We start from the raw sequence: 23,564 nt of genomic DNA, 5'->3' as shown, positions 1-23,564 counted from the left end.
AGCACCAGGGAGAGCTGAAATGGAGGACCATACTGAGGGAGTACCAGGCCCCTGTGAGCTGGAGGAGATTGGGATTTAGCCCTGCTTTATAAGGAAGATTTATGGAATTAAATCCCATCTTGGAATAATACAGCAGGATCTACTGAGCATCCTGCCAAAATACCCTGTGCAGCTGGGAAAGGAGAGGTCTGTGCTGCTCCACGTGATGCTCCCAGTCACAGCCAGGTCAGGTTGTGGCTGGTAGAGAGGTCCCTAAGGCAGGAACATGGCTCATCCTGATGGATTGAGGGGTCCTCAGGAGCAGGCAGCAAGCAGCAGAGCGCTGGTGGACCACCACAGAATCTTAAAATCATGGAGTGGTTTGGAAGGGAGGTGAAAGCTCATTCCATTCCTACCCTCTGCCATAGGCAGGGACACCTTCCACCATCCCAGGCTGGTCCAAGCCCAATTAAACCTGACCTTGAATGCTTCCAGGGATGGGGCAGACTCAGCTTCTCTGGGCAGCCTCTGCCACAACCTCACATCTCTCAGTTCCTTCCCAATATCCCATCTAACCCTCCCCTCTCCCAGTTTGGAGCTCCAGCTCCTGACAGCTGCTGGGGGTGAAAGAAAAGGCGTAAAGATTTGGGAAAGTGAAGGAAATGGTTGTGTTTCCTGTCCTGTTCCCCAAATCACTCCCCAGCTCCAGCTCTGCATTTCTTCAATCATGCTTTTAATTTCTCCCTCTCTCCCCGCTTTCCCACCCTGCCATATTGCCAATATTTTTGTAAGGGATCAAACTTGGAATGTGGGATGCCAAAGCCTCCTACATGCTAAAACCTACCCTGACATCCCCGGGGAGCTGCAGCTCCTTGCTGGGCTGGATCTTTCACACCTCAGTGGGTCTGGAGGTCTGAGTAATGTTTGCAGCTGCAGCACTGCATGACCTTCCACCCTTCTGTTCACATCCCCCAAAAAATAGGGGTGGGATCAGAAAAAATCAATCATATCCTCATAATTCTTACAAAAGGGGGAGGTCGAAGGAGCATTCCACCCACAGAAAGTAGGGATGAGCTGAGGGTAGGTTGACCAGCATTATCTTTCCACACTGATGGATAAAATACCCCGCGGCTCTTGCAGCTTCTGCATCCAAAGGGATGCATTAATGGGGATGGACTGGCTGTTCATTGATTAATTTTAATTTTTTATAATCGATTTTGCTGCATTCAAGGCCCAGGATCTGCATTACCTCTCTGCATGGCTCAGAGGCACCCCATGGGAGTGTTGTTTGTCATGGGGAAAAGGTTAGCGCTGGGTTTTTGGGTTTAAAATGGCCTGAGTGGGTATTTCAAATGGAATCCCAGGCTGGAAAATGGGGGGCTTGTAAAAGACTGGGGAGTGGCTGACATGGACTTGGGCAGCAGTAAGAGGGTAGTTGTCATCCAACCCTTCATGTAAAATTGCAAAACCCCAAAGGAATGAAGGACAAAGTAGAAAAGATCCATAAATCTGTCTTTATAACCTTCATCTAGTCTGGAAGGCCATGATAGAGCTGAGAGAAATTAGCCCACCCTTGGGTAAAACAAAAAAAAAATATTTTAATTAAAACGTGAATTCTAGTCAGTATTAAAAATTGTCTTAATTCAGTCTCTTTGACTTCTGCAGTGAAACCCAATTTGTGGAACTGTTCATTTGAGAGGCCTTTTGGGAAAAAGAAGTCCCCATTCTCAAAAATCAGGGTGTTTTTCTTCCCCGGGCTTTGTTTCCCCACGTGCTTTGCAGGAGGTGCAGGGTCTCACGTCGGTCTGTGGTTGCCCACTCCGTGCCTCTCTCCATGCCACTGGGCTCAGCTCTCAGGGACATTTCCCATCTGGGTGTCCTACTCTCTTGGTAGCATTTGGGAGGGGGAACTTGTTTATTCATCCTGGAAACGCAGAAGGAGGAGGTTGTAGCTGGTTATTTCCTTTGCAAGGTCATTTTTAATAGCCGAGGATGGTACAGATCTCATTGACTCATGAGCCCTCCCTGTTCTCTCCATTGTGTTGCCTTCTCCTGGGATTCCTGGAGCCATAGGTCAGGTTTGACTCAACTGAGGAAAGCCCTGGCTTTGGGGAGAGGCCAAGGATTGTGTCAAAAAGCTGTTTTTCCTTTGGGTGCTGGAGTCTGGAGCATTTCCATCCCTCTGAGGGATTCATATTCCAAAGGGCTAACGGCTCGGTGAGAAATGCGGTGGAGGAAACGCAGCCCTTGATGGAAATGGGTGATGTCATTGACCATCTGAGCCATTCCTGAGGAAATTTTGGCTTATTCCAGCTTGGCTTTTTGGCTTTGTGCTTGTTACACGTGGGAAAATGGGAAAAAAAAACCCTCCTCACAGTGGGAGGAGGGGGATGACATCTTTGCACCTGGTCTTGGAAAGCCTGCAGGGGTGTGGAACGTGGGAGCGTGGAGGACAGGAGGGGCTTGAGAGCTGGATTTCCCTCCTGTGATAGATGAGTAATGCCATGATTGACTCTCACAATTCATGGACAAATATCATGTATATAGGTTAAGAAAAGTTTATAGATTTATAGTTATGTTGTACCCCCTCGTGTGGTTATCAAGGGACAACAACGGGAGTTGGGACATCTGGGAGGGTTGGCTTGTCACTATGGTGACATCTGACTCCAATCAGGATTTGAGGAAGAGATCTCCACCACTGGACAGTGAGGAAGGGGTTGATGGACAGAACTTTGGGAGGGGGTAAAGGGTTAAAAAGGGTAAAACCTCCATTGTGAAGGGGCTGAGCACATGGCGGGGAAAACCTTTTGCTGCCAGCTCCGTAACCTTTTTTTCTTTATTCAGCCTTCTGTTGTATTTTTTATAAGGTTTAATAAACCTTCCTAAACTATGAAAAGTGAGTATCTGTTTCCCACACTCCCTTCCTCAGGTGGATGAGATTTATCACGACGAGTCGCTGGGTGTGCACATCAACATCGTGCTGGTCAGGATGATCATGGTGGGATATCGCCAGGTAAATCCAGCTCGGGCGCACGAGCAGGAGATGCTCTAATGTTTGTTTAGCACTTAGGTAAGCCCAGCCTTGGGAAAACGTGGCAGTTGTCAGAGCCCAGATGACAGCTGTGCTGAGCAGGGGTGAATTTGAACCTTCCTTAGCCTGGTTTTGGGGGGCTGAGGGTCTGGATAGCCCCCTGGGCTACGAGGGAGGTGGTGGGTGGGTGGCTGTGATCTGCTGGTACCTGCTTGCTCTGGGATGTGGGGAAAACCACAGAGGCTCTGAAGGTGATGGGGTAGAGGTGGCTTCCCACATTGAGAGGAGCTGGACATTAGTGAGGAGAAGCTGAGGTTGGGATCTCCTTGATTTGGCTCCCTGGCTGTCCTGTAGCTCTCGTGTGGCTTGGGAAGGTTTCCTTAGAAGTTTTTGTGTGGTTTCTCAGGCTGCACTTATTTTTTAAGGCTTGTTCAAGCACAGCAGCCAGATTTTTCTTTGAAACAATGTGATTTTCTGTACTTTTTTTGGGGCAAGCCCCTGTCCCACAGGAAGTGTTCTAGCAAGGGTGTTAATGATTCAACACAGTGATGTGTCTATGTGTGTGTGATCCACAAATAAGACTGGTTAGGTCTTGGAAAAAAACTTCGTTATTATGGAAGTATGCTTGGCTGGCAGAAACCCAACACATCCTGGAGATGCAGGGATGGTTCTGAGGAGCAGGGATAAGGATGGAGGCTGGCCCATTTTTGGAGGCTTCCATGGGACCAGGAACATCATCTCTAGCTGAGAAAGCCAGCAATCCATTTGGCTTCGTCCCAGTGACAAAGTTTGTGCTCTGGGCTGGAGGTTGATCTGAGGAGGTGAAAGGATTTGGAGCTGTGGTGATACAATGGGGTGGGAACTGCCAGGCTCTGTTAGGGATGATTTATCCTCCCCAAAGCCAGCTCTGGAGGCAGCTGCTTTGTCCAGCTACATCACTTCTCAGGTTCAGGGGATGATGTAGAAAATAAGGAGTGGATGTTTGAATCCAGGAGAGATCTCAGCTCACTGTTTGGATCTGATGCTTCCCGAGTGAGTCCTCCTGCAGCTTTGTCTTAGTTTGGAAAGACAGGTGTCTGCTAAGGAAGGCAGGAGCCTCCCCTGAAATGGAAAAATGTAAACCCCCTCCCTCCAAATTGTTATAAATTTAAAACTAAGGGGCTCTCAGGCACAGATATGGGAGCAGGAATAACAGTTCTTTAATAGGGAAGAAAATAAAAAGATAAAATAAACAATGCAGTGAACCAAAACAACATTGACAGTGTCAGAACACAACCTGACACCCTGTGGGTCAGGGTGGTGGCAGCAGTCCCATTGGAATTGTGGCTGCAGTGCTCCTGCAGTGTCAGGTTGGTTCTGCTGGAGCAGGGATCCTGTGGAAAAGGGTGTAGTCTTTCTCTGAAGATCCGGTGGAAGAGGCAGCTGCTGTTCCTCTGGGAAATCCAGTGGAGAAGCCGTGCTGGTGTTCCAGAATCTCCAGATTATATCTGGGTAGGAATGCTTGGCTCCTCCCTCTGGGCTCACATCTCCCAATGGGATGCTGCAGTTCTTATCAGCCATGCAGGGACATTCAGTAGCCTGTTATCAGCAGGTGTCCCCCCAGAGGGAGGAGTGGTTGTGAAAGAGATAAGAGAAACTGCCTACGTGGGACAAAAGACAACTGCCATCCAGATGGCAAACAGAATACAACCTGCTTGGCCATCCAGGACAAGCTTCTTATCTCCCACTTGGGAGATAAAAAGGAGAGGGTGGAGAAGGAGAGAGAAGGAGAGGGAGATAATCCTACCCTCTCTCAGTTTGGAGCTCCAGCTCCTGACAGCTGCTGGGGGTGAAGGAGAATGCGTGAACATTTGGGAGAGTGAAGGAAATGGTTGTGTTCCCTGTCTTCTTCCCCAAACCACCCCACTTGGGACACCACCTCCTCGGCTTCCAGGGGAAGGGCAGCAGCTGTTCCTGCTCTGCCCAGCAGTGGGTTTCCCCTTGTCCCTGCAGTCGGTGAGCCTGATCGAGCGGGGCAATCCGTCGCGCAGCCTGGAGCAGGTGTGCCGCTGGGCGCACTCGCAGCAGCGCCCCGACCCCGCGCACGCCGAGTACCACGACCACGCCGTCTTCCTCACCAGGCAAGATTTTGGGCCTGCAGGTATGCAAGGTACTGTATTTGTCTCGGTCAGGTATGTGCAGTCTGCCCGGGGGGAAAAGCCAGAGAGGGGTGAGAGGATTTTCTTGCGAGCACTGTGTGTTTCTTGGCCAGCGAGGTCCAGAAAAAGGTTATAAAAATCTTTTTTTTTTTTTTTTTTTTTTCCTTCACTTGATGAGGAAGAGAGAGACAGAGAATTTATCCAGAGCATCAACCTGAATGGATAAAATATCTTTATTTATTTATTCCCCTGCTCTTTGATTTCATTTACCAGTCCTCCCCTCGGCCCAAAATACCTTAAAAATATAAAAATAAGATAAAAAAAAAAATGAAATACTACAGGAAGCTCCATGGGGACAATCAATTTATTCTGTCCTTTAAAACCTGTTTTTATATGGATTTATTTCTTGGACATGGGAGCATTCAATAAACCCTGGGCCAAAGAGGAAGTTCTGCTGCAGGAATCTCTCACCCTCTTGGTGCAGAGATTGTGCTGGTGTGGTCTGAAAAGCTGGAGGCCTTGCTAATAAAAATTCTCAGGAAAACCTTCTGATGTTTCATGGCTCCATTAGGAAAACAGGTGCTTTGTTGTTACCAGGAGAGGTGACTTTTCCCACTTCGGAGCCTGCTGCTTCCAAATTCCCATCTCCTCCTTTCCATGCTGGTGGCCAGGTCTGGATTCCTGTCAGGAGGCTCCATTTGATGCCGTGGGTGGGGTGGATATTGTCACCCTGATCTGTAGCACAGGTCCTCCTGGTGTGCACAGGAGGAAGGAAAGGTGGAGAAGGAAACCTGTCCTAACTTGGATGACCTCCCTGAGAAGGATTCCCTTCACCAGGAGATGAACCTCAGCAGATATCCAGCTGGAAACCCTCCCGAGTGTGCCAGTGGTCCTGTGGCCACCAAGGAGCAGACCTTGGGTTGTGCCAAGCCGGTGGCCTGCCCTGCTCTCCTTGTCCAGAGTCACACGGGTGCAATACCAGCTTTTGTTTCGTTTTTCTAGACCCTTCCTGGCAAAGTGACTGTGTCCAAAGGCATTGGTGAGAGGACCTTTTTTGGCAGATGGGGTGGGGGGGGCTCCCTGGGCTGCCCCTTGCTGGGAAGGAGTTGTGACATCCCTGGAGTAGCCCTGCTTTGGGGGTGCCCTTTCCAGCTGCTCCTTCCCCTTTTCTCTAGGGATCTGGCTCTCTGCTTGTCACACATCTCCAGGCCTTTCTGCAGAATCCCCGTGTCCTTGCCTGGCTGTGCTGCATGGCACAAGGAGCTCCTCATCCACTGGGAATTTCCCTCTGATTGGGCTGCTGGAATAGTCTTGCTCTTGCCTCTTTTCCCCAAAACAAAGTCCTTGTGGAACATTCCCACCCAACACCCTGTTAAGCTCAGGGATGTGTGGAATGAAGGACCAGAGTGTGGCACCAAATTATCCCAAATATGCCCTTTGAAGAGAAGAGCAGTGGACAGATGGGCTGTAAATTTCAATTGCTGCTGTAGAGGTCACGTCCCTCTGCAGTGGGTGGCACAGAGGGGTTTTCTGGCCTGGGCTGAAGGATGCTTGTGCTCAGAATTATATATTTTCCAGGTAGTTGCTTCTCACCATCATTCTCCTGTGGAGAACCTTTTGTACTCCTTCCAGTTCTTACTGGAGTCTCCCTTACAGAAACTTGCCTTTGTGAGCATCCACCTTTTCATGTTCCTTTTTCCCATCTCCCATCCGCAGCTTCTTTGGTTGGAATTTATCCAATTTTCATCCTGGACAAAATAAATTTGCCTTCCCCTTGTAGAGAAAGCTTGCCACAACTTTATTCTTTCTTGTGGAAAGTTTCATGGGGGTAAAAAAATTATTTTCAAATGATTTATCCAGGGCTGGATTTATTACTCTGTGGTTAAACCCCATTATGGGAGTGACTTGGTGTGGATCAAGTATCCCACAAGGATGGGGGGCTCTGTGGACCTCGTGGTTTGGCCAGGGTGGGTGTAGGGATGTGTATCTCCCTCAGCTCATCAGCAGCACCCCTCTCCTGCTAGTGCCCACTCCTGGCTGACTGAGCTCTCCCCTTCCAGCATCCCAGTCCCCAGGGCACAGTTATCCAGCATGGTCCTGCCCTGCTTTTGCCTCTCTGACCTGTAAGTCCTTCCTTCTCTAACTCCCTTGATGCCAAAAAGGGTCAGCCTTAAAAGAAACCAACACACACAAAAAAACTTGGGGGATTAAATTCTGGAGTGCGCCAGCAAGTTAATGGAATTGGGCAGAAATAAAGTGAAAAAGAAAGGAAAAGCGACCAAAATGGAGGTGATGTGTTGCTGCCTGGGCGGGGGAAGATTCCTCTGCCCACAGCTGCCCCACTGCACTGCACTTGATCGAGGGCTGGGGTCCTGGGGCCGGGGCGGGTGCATGTCTGGGGGCACCCCATGGGGAGCAGGACTGTGGTTTTGGCAGGTCTCTGGGGAGAGCCTCACACCTTTTCTTCTCTCTCTTTTTCCTTCTTTATTTGTTTTAAATGAAGAAGAATGCGGGGGAGGCCATTCCTGGGCTGGGAGGCGATGGCCACCCACGCTGGCGGGGTGCTGTGGGTGCTGTTCCTGCCCTCCTGCCTGCCCAGGTGTGTTGGCACAAGGGCACAGCAGTGCCAGCAAGTCCCACAGCAACCTCTGCTGGCTTTTGGCACACGCTGGTGAGCCATGCCATCCAAGTGACCTGGGCAGCCCCTCCTCTCCAGCGCCTTCCCCTCCGTTTACTCTTCCCTTGCAGTGAAGCCAGGTTATGCATTTGCGGGTTCCTTTTTTTTTTTTTCCTTAACCGTTCATTTTTTCCCCCTCCTCTCTCTAAGGTTTTCTCTCTCCTCTCCTCCTCTGTCCTTCCCTCCTGTCTTTGCCCCAGGCTATGCTCCGGTGACGGGGATGTGCCACCCTCTCCGCAGCTGCACCCTCAACCACGAGGACGGCTTCTCCTCGGCCTTCGTGGTGGCCCACGAGACCGGGCACGTGTAAGTCCTGGAGCAGGGGACAGAGCTGGCCATGGCCTGTCAAAAAGGGGGCTTGCTTTCTTTCTGCTGCTGCTGCAGCCGTGAATCCCTTGGGATCTTCCCTCCAGGTTGGGCATGGAGCACGACGGGCAGGGCAACCGCTGCGCCGACGAGACCAGCATGGGGAGCATCATGGCGCCGCTGGTGCAGGCCGCCTTCCACCGCTACCACTGGTCCCGCTGCAGCAAGCAGGAGCTCAGCCGCTACATCCAGTACGCCCCTTCCAGCTGGGAAGGCACGGCCTCCCTGCAGACCCCCACCCACCGGTGGCTTTTGGTAGCCAGAGGTGCTCCCAGGGCTGGAGGGCCTCTGGAGACAGGCTGGAACACCCCCAGCTGTGCGGCCTGGAGAACAGAAGGATGCAAGGAGGCCTTGGAGACTCTTGCAGTGCCCAAAGGCGTTCCCAGAGAGCTGGAGGGGGACCTTGTCAGTGGGAAGCCTTTCCCCCATGTCCAGAGAGTAGGGTTAGATGGGATATTAGGGAAAAGTTCTTTCCTGAGAGGGTGGGCAGGCCCTGGCACAGGGTGCCCAGAGAAGCTGTGGCTGCCCCTGGATCCCTGGCAGTGTCCAAGGCCAGGTTGGACACTGGGGCTTGGAGCAACCTGGTTTAATGGAAGGTGTCCCTGCCCCATGGCAGGGGGGTGGAACTCCATGGCCTTGAAGGACCATTCCGACCCAAGCCAGTCTGGGATTCCATGATAACTCAGATTTCTCAGTCACTGCATTTGGAGAGCGGCCTGGAGCTGAGGGATGGGATGATGGAAGGAAATCCTCTGTCTGACTCTGCAGCTCCTATGACTGCCTCCTGGATGACCCCTTCGAGCACCAGTGGCCCACGCTACCTGAGCTGCCGGGAATTAATTATTCCATGGACGAGCAGTGCCGCTTCGACTTCGGCGTGGGCTACAAGACCTGCACGGCGGTGAGTAGGGGCTGCATGGCCACGCTGTCCCCCCTCCCCGGGGTCCCCAGCCAGCCCGGGTGCCACCAGCCCGCTGGCACTCGCCGCTGCTGTCCCAGCCCAGCTCCTCTGTGCTCCCCAGTTCCGCACCTTCGACCCCTGCAAGCAGCTGTGGTGCAGCCACCCGGACAACCCCTACTTCTGCAAGACCAAGAAGGGGCCGCCCTTGGATGGTACCGAGTGCTCTCCTGGCAAGGTAGGGGCTGGTCCTGCTTCCTGTGGGAGGGATGTGTCCGAGGGCACCATGAAGAGCCCCTTCCTCCCGTGCTGTACCCTTCCTGTAGTGCTGTGGGTGCAGGAGGGCTCTCCGCTGGTGCTGAGCGCTTTGGAAGAGGTCGGTCTGGAACTCATTCCTTCTCCTTCCTTCCAGTGGTGCTTCAAGGGCCACTGCATCTGGAAGACGTCGGAGCAGCCTTACAGCCAGGATGGCAGCTGGAGCTCCTGGTCCAAGTTCGGCTCGTGCTCCAGGACCTGCGGGGGAGGCGTGCGGTCCCGCAGCCGGAGCTGCGACAACCCGCCGTACGTCTGGGCTCTGCCTCCCTCCCTCTTCCCAGCTGGAAGTGGCCACCAGCCAGGGGTTCCTGGCTCCTCCCCTTGTTGGCAGGGATGGGGACATCTGTACCTGCGGGAGCTGTGCTATTGTATTTGCGGGGTGCCCCGAGGAAGGCAGGAAGGATAAATCTGGCTCCATGTTCTCAGAAGGCTAATTTATTATTTATGATATTATATTAAAGAATGCTAAACTATACTAAAGAATACAGAAAGGATACAGACAGAAGGCTAAAAAGATAATAATGAAAACTCGTGACTCTCTCTCCAGAGTCCCAACACAGCTTGGCACTAATTGGCCAGTAAGTCAAAACAATTCACAGCAGAAACCAATGAAACAACCACCTGTTGGATAAACCATCTCCAAACACATTCCAAAGCAGCAAAACCCAGGAGAAGCAAATGAGATAATTATTGTTTTCCTTTTTCTCTGAGGCTTCTCAGCTTCCCAGGAGAAAAATCCTGGGCAAAGGGATTTCCCAGGAAATACGAATGCCACACTGTGCCGTGTGTTCGGGCACTGAGCTGGGGTTGAACACCATCCCCTCTCCAGCCCTCTCACAAACCACTGGGTTTGTTTTCCAGCCCAGCTTACGGAGGGCGCCCGTGCCCAGGAGCCACCTACGAGTACCAGGTGTGCAATGCCGAGGAGTGCCCGGGGCCCTTCCAGGATTTCCGTGCCCAGCAGTGCTCCAAGCGCAACTCCTACTACACCCACCAGAACAGCAAACATTCCTGGCTTCCCTACGAGCACCATGACGGTGAGTGGTGGCGGGTCCTGGCAAAGGAGCAGCAGCCAGGTTCCTCCAGAGGAATTCCTCTGCCCTGATGGCCGTCACCCTGGGATGGAGACTGTGCCAGCTGCACAGATGGTGGGGGGTGGGAAGCTCCTGAGCTGGAAACTGTTGTGCAATAAGCCAAGATCAAGCAGGCACCTTTTTAAAAGCACAGAATCACAGAGTGGTTTGGGTTGAAAGGGACCTTAAAGATGATCTCATTCCAACCCTGCAGCCAAGGGCAGGGACTAGGCCAGGTTACTCACAGTTGGAAGAACACTTCCCGCGATCCAGGGGCAGCCACAGCTTCTCTGGGCAACCTGTGCCAAGGCCTCCCCGCCTGCACAATACAGAATTTCTTCCCAATATCCCATCTAACCCTGCCTTCTGTCAGTTTCAAGTCATACCCAGTCTTCTGAGCACAAGGATGCTTGTGCTCAGCATTAAATATTTTCCAGGTAGTTGCTTCTCACCATCATTCTCCTGTGGAGAACCTTTTGTACTCCTTCCAGTTCTTACTGGAGTCTCCCTTACAGAAACCTGCCTTTGTGACCATCCACCTTTTCATATTCCTTTTTCCCATCTCCCATCCGCAGCTTCTTTGGTTGGGAATTCATCCTGGACAAAATAAATTTGCCTTTCCCTTGCAGAGAAAGCTTGCCACAACTTTATTCTTTCTTGCAGAAAGTTTCATGGGGGTAAAAAAAAAATCTTTTCAAATGATTTATCCAGGGCTGGATTTATTACTCTGTGGTTAAACCCCAATATGGGGTTTAATGTGTGTCACCTTTCTCCTTGTCCAAAGTCCCTCTCCAGCTTTCTTGGAGCTTCTTTAGGGTCTGGAAGGGGCTCTAAGTTCTTCCTGGAGCCTTCAGTTCTCCAGGCTGAACACCCCCAGCTCTCCCAGCCTGTTTCCAGAGCAGAGCTGCCTACTTGCATTGCAGCCTCATGTAGCACGTCCTGTCCTTCCCCTAATTTCCTGAGTGTACCAGGCAAAAGTGCAGGCTCTAGAGCTGCAAATGGCCTTGGGAGATCAGCCCAAGAATATCCTGGCCTTTGGAATTGTGGCTGTGCTCAAGCTGAGACGAGTCTTTGCCTTCACTCGCCCTAATGAATTTCCACAACTTGTTTTTCCCCCACCTCTCTTTTTCTGCCCCTTCCCTTTTCCTTTGCCCCAGATGCTCAGAAGTGTGAGCTGATCTGCCAGTCCGAGGGCACGGGAGACGTGGTGTTCATGAACCAGGTCGTTCACGACGGGACCCGCTGCAGCTACCGAGACCCCTACAGCGTCTGCGTCCGGGGCGAGTGCCTGGTGAGGGGCTCCTGTGGGGCTGTCCCTGTCCTTTCCCTGGCCAGGAGAGAGCTCAGCCCTTTGGGGGCACGGGTTTTTGCCCCTGGGGACCAAGCCTGTGTGCATCAAAGGGGATGGCAGAGCTGTTGGGGGGGCTGTTGCTGATTCCCCGACTTTTGGGACTCTGGCTGGGGCTCCCCTGTCTGGGGAGACCCTCCTGGAGTGGTCTTGTGTCAGGAAAGAGAGACCCACTGGATCTTTTCGGTCTTCAGGTTCTTGTTTATTGTTATCTTATCTAGAGTTTTGTACGCTGTCCACACTGGGCTCAGCGTGCTGAAAAAGCACCGCAAAAATGGCCAACACCTCGTTACAAGGTCTTTTAAAGCTAAACTGTCCAATTAAGAACTGACACCTGGAATATTTTCCCTTTTAACCCAATAACTGATCCCAAAGAGCCCCAATAGGGACTTTTCTGCCCAATTACAAAATGCCACCCAAACCCATGGAGAAGAAGGAAGAAGCAGCATGAAGAAGAAACCCAGGACAACACCCTGTGCCCTCCATCCTGCTTCCATCCACAACATAGTAAAAATCCCAAAACCTAAATTTCCCACTAAGTGATACACCTGCACTACTCTCTACAATCTACTTCACAACCTAGTGGATTCTAGTCTATTCTGGAGTTTAGGAAATTTCTCCATGAATGAGGGTCAAAGGCTGGGGCTCAGGGCACCCCAGGGCAGACAGAGAAATATTCCCAGTGCCCTGGGTTTCCACAGGGCACAGGGCTGTAACTTGGGCTGGGCTGCAGGGCTGTAATCCCAGTCTGGACCTCAGGCATGTAACCCCAGTCTTGTCCTCTCATCCCCTGGGTGCCAGCACGTCGGCTGTGACAAGGAGGTTGGCTCCCTGAAGCAGGATGACAAGTGTGGGGTCTGTGGAGGGGACAATTCCCACTGCCGGACGGTGAAGGGCACCTTGGCCAAGACTCCCAAGCAGCCAGGTTAGACGGGTGGATGGGCTTGGAAGCAGATTCACGAGCTGGATTCGTGTGTCCAGTTGGAGCAAACCTGCTCTTTCTCTTCCCTCCATCCTTCTTCCCTCCCTTTCAGGTGTTTTGAAGATGTTTGAGATCCCAGCTGGAGCAAGGCACCTTCAGATAGAGGAGATGGAGCCAGCATCCCACAGCATTGGTGAGCATGCCCTGGTGCACCTCTCCCTTCACCCTTTCTCAACCCTTGTCTCATAATTCCCACCAAAGAGGGTCTTGTTTAGGTCATTCCCATCCTCCAAAGCAAGTGACCAGAGGGAATGATATTGAAAATATCCCCTTTCTCCTCCTCCAGCTGTTAAGAATCAAGCCACAGGGAACTTCATCCTGAATGCCAAGGGCCAAGAAGCCAAAAGCCAAGTGTTCATTGAGATGGGCTTGGAGTGGGAATACACTGTGGAACAAGGCAAGGAGAGCCTGAAAACCAGTGGTCCCCTGCATGAGGCCATCAGTGTTTTGGTAAGCCTGGCTGGCATGGGCTCTGGGGGGCTTGGGGACGTCTGTCACAGACAGGGGAGCTGGTCTGAGGTGTGATGGGGCAGGTGATGGAAGGATGTGGGTAGAGGAGGAGGGCATGTCATTAAATCCAGGGAATGAGCCAGCCAAAAGCCACATGTTGCTCAGGCATTTGCCTTTGAGTCCAGCTGCATTTTGCTCTGCAGCAATTGCTTTTGACTCCAAACCCAATTTTAGTTATGCTGGTGTGTGGGGAATTAGAGATTGGGTTCCCTGGACTTGTGAGGAGTGGCAGGTCTGTGCTCCCATCCATCCCTGTGTCCCAGTTTTGGGCATAGGCCACCTTGCCATGTGGTCCCTTTCCCACGGCATCATTCTTTCCCCCTCTCTCTCTGCTCCCTCTGTGCCTGCAGGTCATCCCTCAGGAGGAGGAGGTGAGGAGCAGCCTCATGTACAGGTACATCATCCACGAAGACCTGCTGCCCATGATTGGAAATAACAATGTCCTGCTGGAGGAGATGGATTCCTACGAGTGGGCCCTCAAGAGCTGGTCCCAGTGCTCCAAGGCGTGTGGAGGAGGTGACTTGCTCTTCATAACAGCCCACAGGGAATGCTTGGGGGCTGCTTGGATATGGTAGAGGGTGTGTGAACCTCTTGGGGCATCTCTGTCGTGGAGAAGTTGTTGCAAAGCAGTTCAAGTGAGCATTTTAGCTGGATTTCTTAGAGAAACAGGCTTGCATGATTGTGTGTGTGTACCTTTGTCTGTCTATCCATGGACCTGCTAGGATTTTTGAATTCCTTGGCTGTTCTGTTTTTAACTGGATTAGAGCCAAGAAACAGTGATTTTGAAGATGACCAATACTAAAGTTTACACAGCAGTAGGCGTGAGGTTTGCTGGTGAAAGCCTCTTTTCCATACAGCCACTGGGATCTGACCCTCAGGTCGTGGGGAGCACCTTGTGCTCTGGGAATCAGAGTGGTTCGGGTTGGAAGGAACCTTTAAAGGCCACCTAGTCCAAACCCCTGCCACGGGCTGGGACGTTTTCCGAGAGCTGTGTGCACTCCACTGGGGGTGGGTCCAGCAGCCCCACGAGCATCCTCAGCAAACCTTGGCTTCCACCTGAGTGGTGACATCTGAGAGCACATATCCCACCAGGATACATGGGATGTGCTGGATATCCCAGCAGGATATGATGCAGGAGAGGGACCTGGGGGAACTTGGAGAGACTCCCACACCCACCACCTCACTGCCCACGCTCTGCCCCCTCAGGCATCCAGTACACCAAGTACGGCTGCCGTCGGAAAAGCGACAACCGGATGGTGCATAGGAACTTCTGTGACAACAGCAAGAAGCCAAAGCCAATCCGGAGGCGCTGTAACCTCCAGGAATGCTCCCAGCCCATGTAAGTCCTCTCTGTGTGGCCCAGGGTGCTCCCACTCCTCGTGGGGGCAGTTTGGGGTTGGATTGGGAGCACTTCCAGCCGCTTCCCAGCACAAGCGTCACCTCAAACGCCTTCTCCCTGTCCATCTTCCCCCCCCTGGCAGGTGGGTGGCCGAGGAGTGGGGTGCCTGCAGCCGCTCCTGCGGGAAGCTGGGGGTGCAGGTGCGGGCGGTGCAGTGCATGCAGCGCCTGCAGGACGGCACCAACCGCACCCTGCACAGCAAGTACTGCCCCGGGCAGCGCCCCGAGACGCGCCGGCCCTGCGGCCGCCTGCCCTGCCCCGCACAGTGGAGGACAGGAGCCTGGTCCGAGGTGAGGAAACCCCTGGAAGGAGGGTGTGGGAGGTGGGTGTGAAGGTCAGGTGCTTGTAGGGGTGACGGAGTAGAATCCTGGAATGGTTTGGTTCAAAAGGTCATCTAGTCCAACCCCCCTGCCATGGACAGGGACACTTTCCATGAGACCAGGTTGCTCAGAGTCCCACTCAGCCTGGCCTTGGTGGAGGTAAGGGTACAAGAGACAGTGATGTTTTCACAGAATCCTGGAATGGTTTGGGTTGGAAGGGACCTTCAAGCCCATCTTGTTCCAACCCCTTGCCTCAGTCAGATCACCTTCCACGAGACCAGGCTGCTCCAAGCCTGGCTTCGAAAACTTCCATGGATAAGGGTACAGGGGAAAATGAGAGAGGGGAGAGCATCCCTGTGCAGAGAGTGTGGAGGTTTGGGAGACAGGGAGGGAACCCGCACATCAGAAAGCAAAATCCACCTGAGCAACAGTCAGCAGCACATCCTGGGTGGGCTGTGGGGGTGTGGGGGCTGTCACTGACTGTCTGTCTGTCTGTCTGTCTGGGCACAGTGCTCGGTGACCTGCGGGGAAGGCGTCCAGCAGCGGCAGGTGGTGTGCAAGGGCAGTGACAGTGGCACACGCTGCGAGGGTGACAAGCCAGAGGCCATCCAGGGCTGCCATGTGGCCGTCTGCCCGGGTGAGAGGAGGAGGAGGAGGAGGAGGAGGAGGAGGTGGCACTGGGATGGGGCATGTGATGGTGGGGATCAACCCCCAGGAATGCCACCAGCCCGTTGAGGCTTCAGGGGATGCCAGAGGACAAGGTTGGGTTGAACGTCCCTGATGTGGCTGGCAGTAAAAAATTTTAAATCCAGCCAAAATATTTCCCTTCTCTGCTCTTAGCCCTGGCATTGGCTGGTTTTGGGTTTTTGTGATGAGCTGGTGGAGATGGGCACCCTGGAGTTTATCTTTGGTGGGGTTTGAATGGCTTAAATGCTGGGTGCTTAAGGGATTTAATTTTTAAGGAGATCCCGTAAAACAAACCAAACAACCTCCGAGGTATTTGAGTGCCCTCAGCCTCGTGTGGCTGCTGGGCATCGTGGTGCTCTCTCTGCAGGGAAGCTCTCTGGCATCACTGCCAGTGCCGATGCCGGTGACCACGGCACGACCAAAGGGCAGCGGGTGCCCCAGGAGGGAGCCAAAAACCCCGTGAGCAAGATCTCCTCCAGTAAGTGCTCGTGTAAGGGCGGTGCTTCCCAGGATAACCCTCCCGAGGACTTGTGCAGCTCCCCAGCCGTGCTCCTGGGGAGTTCCAGCCTCTTCTGCCCCCTCTGCTCCAGAGCGCGTTGCTCCATTGCCATCTTGTGGTCTGCGAGGTCCTGCAGTTTCTGTGCTGAGCTCCTTTTGCCTCCCGGTTTTCATGCCCTTTCCTTTTTACTTTGGAATTTTTTAAGCAGGGAAATGGCTTCTGGTTTTTCCCCCTTGGAGTCCTTCACAGCTGGGGCTCAGTGCATCTTGGTTTGGAGCATCCCTTGCTCTCTGTTTTTTCTCCATGCACAGAATCCTTCAGTGCTTTGGCTTAATTTTCCAGGTCCCTCTTGTCTGCTTCCTATGTGGATAGGCAGCACCCTGACAGGGTACCTTGTTCCCTTTGGGAATCCCGTGGGAGGGGTGCAGGGCTGGGAGCCCAATGCCAGCTGATTTTGTGCTGCTCTGTCCCTCTCCAGGGGAGCCTTGCCTCGGGGACAAGTCCATCTTCTGCCAGATGGAGGTGCTGGCTCGCTACTGCTCCATCCCTGGATACAACAAGCTCTGCTGTGAATCCTGTGGGAAGAAAGCCTCCTCCACCACCGGCTCAGCTCCTGTCACCAGCATTCCCCCGGGAACCACCACTCCCAGCCCTGCTCTGGAGCTCCTCCCCTACCCCACTACCTCTGCTCAGGGGGAGCCTGGTGGGGACCCCACGCTGGCACCTGGAGTATCCAGCAGCGGTGCTTTTCCAGGGGAGCTGCCAGCCCCCAGGGAGCAGGAAAGAGGCCAGGGGGCCAGGTAACCTGCTCAGAACCACCTCCCTGTGGGGCTGGGAAAGCCTTTCTCCTCTTCCCTCCCGTTCTCTCCATCTTTTTCCTCTCCCCCAACTTCCAGCGATGGTTTTCATGGGTGGCACCGCCAGGTGTGGGAATGACCTGGCTCCACACCCAGAAATTCCTGGGAAAACCACTCATTTCCCATAGTCCTGCTTGTCCTCCCAGCTGTGCCATGGCCCTTTTTGACAGTGCTGTGGGAAAAAAAAAAAGGTGGAAAAGAGCAAAAAAAGCTGTGGGCACACAGGCTGCTTCCTCCCAAGGTGCTAAAAAGATGTGGGAGGGGGATGGCTCTAATGTTGCATTTTCCTTCCCCCTGCTCCAAGCAGCAGCACAGGATGTGCTGGACAGGAGGGTCCTGGCTTGGTGGTTCAGCCCTGGAGCTTGGGGATAGCAATGGGAGGATCCTGGGAATCTGGTGGGGAAAACTGGAGGGGAGGTGCTGAGATGAGGAGAGGGCAAATGTGGGGAAATCCCAAACTGCTGCTTTGGGCTGTCCTTGGTGGGGTAGAGAGTTTGGGAAACATGTTTGGGGGAAGGTGGAATGTGATAAGCATAGAGCTGCTTCTGTCCTGGAGGCAAGAGATGGTCCAGGAGATTCCAAAGTGAGCAATAAGAACCACAGGTCAAAGACCAAAAATTGATGTTAAAAATGCCTGTCACCTGGGGGGTGACTTTTTTTTCAGCCAGTACTGCCCTTGGCCAGCCTTGAGCTAATAACAATGCCCAGGATCACCAGGATCACCAGCCTCATCCCTTCCAGGGGGAAATGGGAGTGACTGGGAAGCCAGGAGTGGATTTTAGGGGCAGTCACAAGGAGAGGAGAGAGCCAAGGATTCATCTGTGTGTCTCCTTTCTTGGGAAGGGATGGAGAGGGGGTGATTAATGCTGTCACAAATTATTGTGCCAAGTACTAAACGTTTGCACAGCACTTTAGGAGCCTTGGGCTGCCCTCTCCTTGCTGGGTGTTGGGCCAGCTCTGGGCACAGGGTTTGCCTTGACAAGTTTCAGTCCTCAAAAACCTCCCAAAAATGGTGTCCCTGAGGGGGCTTCCATGGTTTTGGTACTTGGGGCACCTCTGGGTGCAGCAGGGGTAGGTGGGGGAGGAAGTTTTGGGAATGGGGAGGTGGAGTCCCAGGAAGGCAAGGCTTGGCAGACAGACCAGTTTGGCATTGCAAAGTGGGATGTCCTTGGGAGCACCTGCGTGGCCTTGAGGCTCCTGCTTCCCTGGTGTCCAAGGAGTAGGATGTGGCATCCCTAGGGACAGTGCTGGTGAGCTCTGCAGGGAGCCAGGCCTTGCTGGTGAGGTGGCCTGGGGTGATTTTCCCATGGATTGTGACAGGGTTGAGGTGCTTGCTTTGCCTGAAATGGATGGAGACCCCTCTGCATTCTGGATGTTTTAAGCATTGGACTCTGCATTGCTCCCCCAGAGCTTCCCCACACCCTCCTGCTGCCAAGGCACAGCTGGACGAGCATTTTTCCAACTCCTCTCAAAGCACCTCAGGCTGGAGGTCCCTGGCTCCTGGGTGCTGCCCTTTGGCCTTAGGTGGGCATCCCAAAACCTGGAACAAAGCCCCCCCATCTGTCTGAGCCACAAAACTGGCACACCTCGTGGGAGTGGGCACACGGAGTGCCCAGACCCAGGGCATGCAGGTACTGGCACACACAGGGGATCCTGTGGGGATGCCAGGCTGGGGTTGGGATGCCTCCACCCCTGCCATGCCCCTTTCCAGCCCCTCCACGGGAGTGCCAGCATTTATTTATTGTGCCAAAGATAACGCTTTGTTTGCTCTCCAAGGAGCATAACAAAAAGATCTTCTTTCCCCTCACAAATGGGCTGTGATGTCCTTCCTCTGAAATTCCCAGCTGCTCCCCTCCCTTCCTTGCTGGCCTAGGCTTTGGTGCTTTATTGCTTTAGGAATATTTGCAGTGGTTCCTCCCTGCACCTCAGGGCAGAGCTGGGGCTGGGCACTGCCCCAGCTCCTGGCACCCACAGTCCCTGGGGGTGTTTGGGCAGGGGGGCTGCACTGCAGGTGCTGATCCTGACCTCAGGACCACCTGAGAGCTGGGGGAGATCTAAAGCAGGCTGGGATGACCTCTCCCCAGGAGCTGTGGGTGCTCTGGGGTGGTGATGCTGCAGGGCTGGCACCCAGCACTGCATGTCTCATGGATCCTGGAGTGGTTTGGGTTGGAAGGAGCTGGGAAGCTCATCTAGTTCCAGCCCTCCTGCCGTGGGCAGGGACATCTTCCACTACACCAGGCTGCTCCACCCTGGCCTTGAGCACTTCCAGGGATCATGGGGGATTTATTCCAGCTGAAGGCAGGCTGAGCTTGGGTGGCTTTGTCCTGTCTCTGGTCCTGTCTCCAGGAGGAGAGGATGACTCTGATCCCCTGCACCCTCCTAAGCCAGGTGGGTGCATGGAGTCCTTCCTGTGCTGTAACCTTGTCCAGTGTTACCATGATGTATAAAGTTTTGTACATACGAGATTCAGAGCTTTTAAACTTTTAATATTTATTAATTTGTTGGGTTCTTCTTTTTTTTTTTTTTTTTTTGAACTCTAACATAATGTAAAAAAAAAAAAAAATAAATCCACATAAAAATCTCTTGCTGTTGATCTGTTTTGGGGGGGATGTGTGTGTGGAGGGGGAAATACGAGCAATATGTGTGGTTGTTGAAATAGATTTACTTTGTGTTACTTCAACCCAGTCCTTCCTCTTCATCAGCCTTTTTCACACTGCTGTTTTGAGGAGGAAGAAAATCTCTACAGATTTTCACATATACAGATACACACAGATAAATAGTTAAACCAGTGCAAGAATAAATATTGATTGACTTCACTGTGACTGACAATTTACTTCATTGGTGGCCTTTGGTGCTGCTGTAATCCCTCAGAAAAGGCTTTATTTTCCTCTTCCCTGCTTCACACCCTTTGAAATGTCTCCTGCAGACCTCTGGTTCTCAGAGTCGTGGTGGAACTGCTGCATCTTTTGGTGTAATGAAGTCACTCTGTCCTTCCCCTTGTGTTTTTCATGGCCCCTGCCAAAAGGTGAACCCCAAACCAGGTCATTCCTTAAATCCCAGCCACACTGGATTCCTCTGGATCTTTGCAGTGCCTGCTTTTACAAGTGCTTTGCAAACCCTGCTTGGATTTTACCATGGAAAAACTCTTCCAGCTGTCTGTTGGGTGCTTCCCTCCCACACAGCATCACTACAGCTCGTCACATCTTCAGCTTTTTAGGCTGCAGCAGCCACAAGATTTGGGCAAGGAGGGATTTTTGGGTTTATGAGGGATAGGAGAGACTTCAAGGCTTGCAACTGGTGTGGTTGTGGCTTTTCTTGCTGGCATGGCCAGGCCAGGCCAGGTAAAAATGGATCTTGGAGAAACCTGGATGGGTCTCGGAGCAGCTTGGTCTGGTGGAGGATGCCCTGCCCACGGCAGGAGGTGGAATGAGATGAGATTTCAAGTCCCTTCCAACCCAAACCAGCCAGGGATTTGGGTTCTGTGAGATGGGGCAGAGCAGGTGCTTGTTCCCACCAGAACTGGAATCATGGCTGTGTCTCCAAACACCTCCACTGCTCATTTTCCCACAGCAGCCATTGCATCCCTTCAGAACTCACACTCTTGGCCAGGGTTGGAGCGGGTGGAACAGTTTTCTAGGAAAGTTTCAGCTTTCTTTCCCGTGGCTTTTGCCAAAGGATTTCATCTCAGCCCCGGAGCCTTGTTGGCTCAGCTCAGCCACTTCCCTGCCTGACTCACCAGCCCTGGCCCTGAGCTTCACTCCCCAGCTTTTCCTGCAGGGATCTGCTCATGGCACAGCTGCTGTGTCCCATGGCAGCTTCCCAGCTTCTCCCTGCACTCCTGATTGCTGGGCAGGTTATAACAGCACCCTGCCAGCTGCTGCTCCTGGGATGCTCCAGACTGATTCCCCTGTGGCTGTCAGAGAAGCTGTGCATGTCCCAGGAATGCCCTGCAGGGATCCTGGTGGGATGTGCATGTCCCAAGGCAGCTGCTAGCCCTGCAGTGGAGGTTTGGGATGTGCAGCTGCAGCTTCATGGGAGGTTTGCTATTGCCACAGTTCAGTGATGGGATTATTTTTAAAAAATGTTCCTTTTTTGTGGAGTTTTGGGAGTGTCTGGGGCCCAGCAGTCAGGAAATACAATTCTCTGTATTTCCTAGGAAGGAGAGAGCAGTGGCTGATCAGAGAGAGCTCTGTCCAGCACTTCAGAGCTGCCTCTCCACTAAATTCCCAAGAAGAGCTGATCCTCACCATTCTTTCAGATGCATTCCCTCACTCTTTCTCGTGGTAGTTTTGTCTCTGCAGCCAGCTGGAGCAGACAGGCAGGCAATGTTTTATTGCCCCATTTGGTGGGTGGTGTCCATGTGCTCTCCTGAGGGCTGGAGGGGATCTCCTGGCAATAAGAGTGACTTGCAGGGGGAGGGAAATCACAGAAAACTGCTTGTGCTGGCAAGCCTGGATGTGGAGGGGCTTGACAGCTGGCCTACAAGCAAAGCTGAGTTAATAGAAGAAATACCAATTAAGGATTTTTGAGTGTATCCATAGCAAGGAAGAAGACAAGGCCGTCAGCATGGAAACAGAAAAGATACATGAACATTTTTGTAAGCTAGACTACGTGCCCAAGGAGATGGGCATACGTGCCTTCTTAAATTTCTGTAAAACTTTTGCCAATGATATTGATGCTGATTGCTTTGCACCAATGAATATAATAAGTTATTGTGATGTAGGTAATGACTTAAGATCACACTTTGTTAAGAGGATATAAGCTGGAGAACACGCAGAATGAAAAACTTTATTCTTTAGACCCTAATCTCGTGTGTGTCTGTCGCACCCGACCGAACGGTGACACCTGGAGGCCAGGAAGGGACGGCACTGCCACCCCAAACCCGGCTCAGAGGGGTGAGGGCTGCCCCTGGTTCATGGCAGAGATCCCTGAGCTCGTGGGCCGCTTGTGGGACATCCCTGGGAGCCGCAGGGAGGGTTTGGGAATCCGGCTGCAGCCGCTGGAGCCGCTGCTGCTCTGCGGGGAAAGCGGCTCCTGGAGAGGTGACAGGAGCGCTGCTCCCCCTGCGACATTCCTGGGAGATGGATGGACAGGGATGTCCTGGGGGGTCCTCACCAGGAGTCACTCCAACCCTGCCCGATTGTCCCTTTCCCTTGCTGCTGGATGGAGTGACTCTTTGGGAGGCTGAGGGAGCTGGGAAAGGGGCTGAGCCTGGAGCAAAGGAGGCTCAGGGGGGACCTTGTGGCTCTGCACAACTCCCTGCCAGGAGGGGACAGCCAGGGGGGGTCGGGCTGTGCTGCCAGGGAACAGGGACAGGACAAAGGGAAAGGGCCTCAGGCTGGGCCAGGGGAGGCTGGAAATTAAGAAAAGTTTCTTCATGGAGAGGGCTGTGAAGCTCTGGAACAGGCTGGATGAAATAAATTCACATCCAGGTCCCTTTCTGCCCACCTAAAGTGAGGTGACTCCATCCAGCTCTGTGGGCACAATGTCACCTTTACTGGGGACCTGGGGCTGAAAGGTCCCTTCTGGGAGGGTTTGGAGCCATTGCCAAGGAAATGGGTGACTTTACCAAAAGGCCCATGGTCCTTCATTGCTGTTTGAGCAACTAACCAGGACTGGGAAAAAAAACCCCAACCCTTGGGAGGGCTTGGAAAATGTTGGGATTCAGTGGCTCAGCAGCACAGCAAAGCTTCCAGCAGCAATGCAGACTGGTAAAATCCATATCCAATTGTCCTCAGCCCTTCCAAAGGGTCTGGAAACACATTCCCAACTCCAATCCCAGCTACAGGACCTGGTCCCTCTGGCAGGACAGGTATCCTTTGGGACTAGGACTTCAGCTGGATGACAAATCTGCCTTTGTCAATCTCTAGAGGAGGAGGAAGAGGAAAGGGAGCACCCTAAATCCAGACCTAGAAAGCAGGTTCTTGCTGGAAGTGCCTCTCCCTTCTGCCCTTCCATGTGTCCAGGAAAGTTAAGAGTCAAATAGACACAATGTGAAAATACAGGGCATTTATTTCTGTAAATAACCAAAGCACTTGTCATTGGTGTCTCCAGATAGAAAACCAGGCAAGATTCCTCCCCTGTACCAGGAGACTCAGTGCTAACATTTCAGGCTCATAATTAAAAAAAAGAATATATACTCCATATCCCTCTTTTCTTTCCTAAGAAGCTTGTTATGTAGCACACAGATCACAAAAAAAAGGGATAAAAATACTTCCAAGGCACATTATTACCAGGAAGGAATGGAGAAATGCTGCTTTTTACTCACCAGCCTCCCTCTGGTGCTGGAGATGTTGGGTGGTGGTAGATGATGAAAATTCAGCTTGGGAGGCCAACCTCCCAGGCAAGGAAGGTCATTTATTCCCTCCACTGGAGACTCCCAGCTGGCTGCAGATGTGTCCCCTCCTGATAGCTTTGATGAACAGGGAGAAAACACAACATTTTGGGATGCAGTCCTCCAGGAGGGTTTCTTGGGCTCTCAGAAA

The 23,564-nt window shown here is 52.7% G+C and overlaps 1 protein-coding gene across 2 annotated transcripts in view; it reads left to right on the top strand.

The window, feature by feature from the left end:
- Window positions 1-19,660, top strand: part of ADAMTS14 (ADAM metallopeptidase with thrombospondin type 1 motif 14) — a 32,638-nt gene extending 12,978 nt beyond the window's left edge. For both annotated transcript variants that reach the window (XM_030241340.2, XM_050976560.1), the window contains 18 exons: window positions 2,909-2,992; window positions 5,003-5,159; window positions 8,026-8,131; window positions 8,239-8,382; window positions 8,960-9,092; window positions 9,214-9,327; window positions 9,502-9,650; window positions 10,266-10,441; window positions 11,635-11,768; window positions 12,627-12,750; window positions 12,860-12,940; window positions 13,094-13,257; window positions 13,668-13,833; window positions 14,524-14,656; window positions 14,799-15,006; window positions 15,547-15,673; window positions 16,091-16,201; window positions 16,701-19,660. In XM_030241340.2, the coding sequence (XP_030097200.2) occupies window positions 2,909-2,992; window positions 5,003-5,159; window positions 8,026-8,131; window positions 8,239-8,382; window positions 8,960-9,092; window positions 9,214-9,327; window positions 9,502-9,650; window positions 10,266-10,441; window positions 11,635-11,768; window positions 12,627-12,750; window positions 12,860-12,940; window positions 13,094-13,257; window positions 13,668-13,833; window positions 14,524-14,656; window positions 14,799-15,006; window positions 15,547-15,673; window positions 16,091-16,201; window positions 16,701-17,026 (2,637 nt within the window). In that variant the 3' untranslated portion in view covers window positions 17,027-19,660. The remainder of the gene's footprint in view (window positions 1-2,908; window positions 2,993-5,002; window positions 5,160-8,025; window positions 8,132-8,238; window positions 8,383-8,959; window positions 9,093-9,213; window positions 9,328-9,501; window positions 9,651-10,265; window positions 10,442-11,634; window positions 11,769-12,626; window positions 12,751-12,859; window positions 12,941-13,093; window positions 13,258-13,667; window positions 13,834-14,523; window positions 14,657-14,798; window positions 15,007-15,546; window positions 15,674-16,090; window positions 16,202-16,700) is intronic.
- The last annotated feature ends 3,904 nt before the right edge of the window (window positions 19,661-23,564 follow it).

The sequence above is a fragment of the Serinus canaria genome, chromosome 6 (genome assembly GCF_022539315.1).
Source record: "Serinus canaria isolate serCan28SL12 chromosome 6, serCan2020, whole genome shotgun sequence".
NCBI lineage: Eukaryota > Metazoa > Chordata > Aves > Passeriformes > Fringillidae > Serinus > Serinus canaria.
This window is presented reverse-complemented; position numbering and strand designations above follow the sequence as displayed.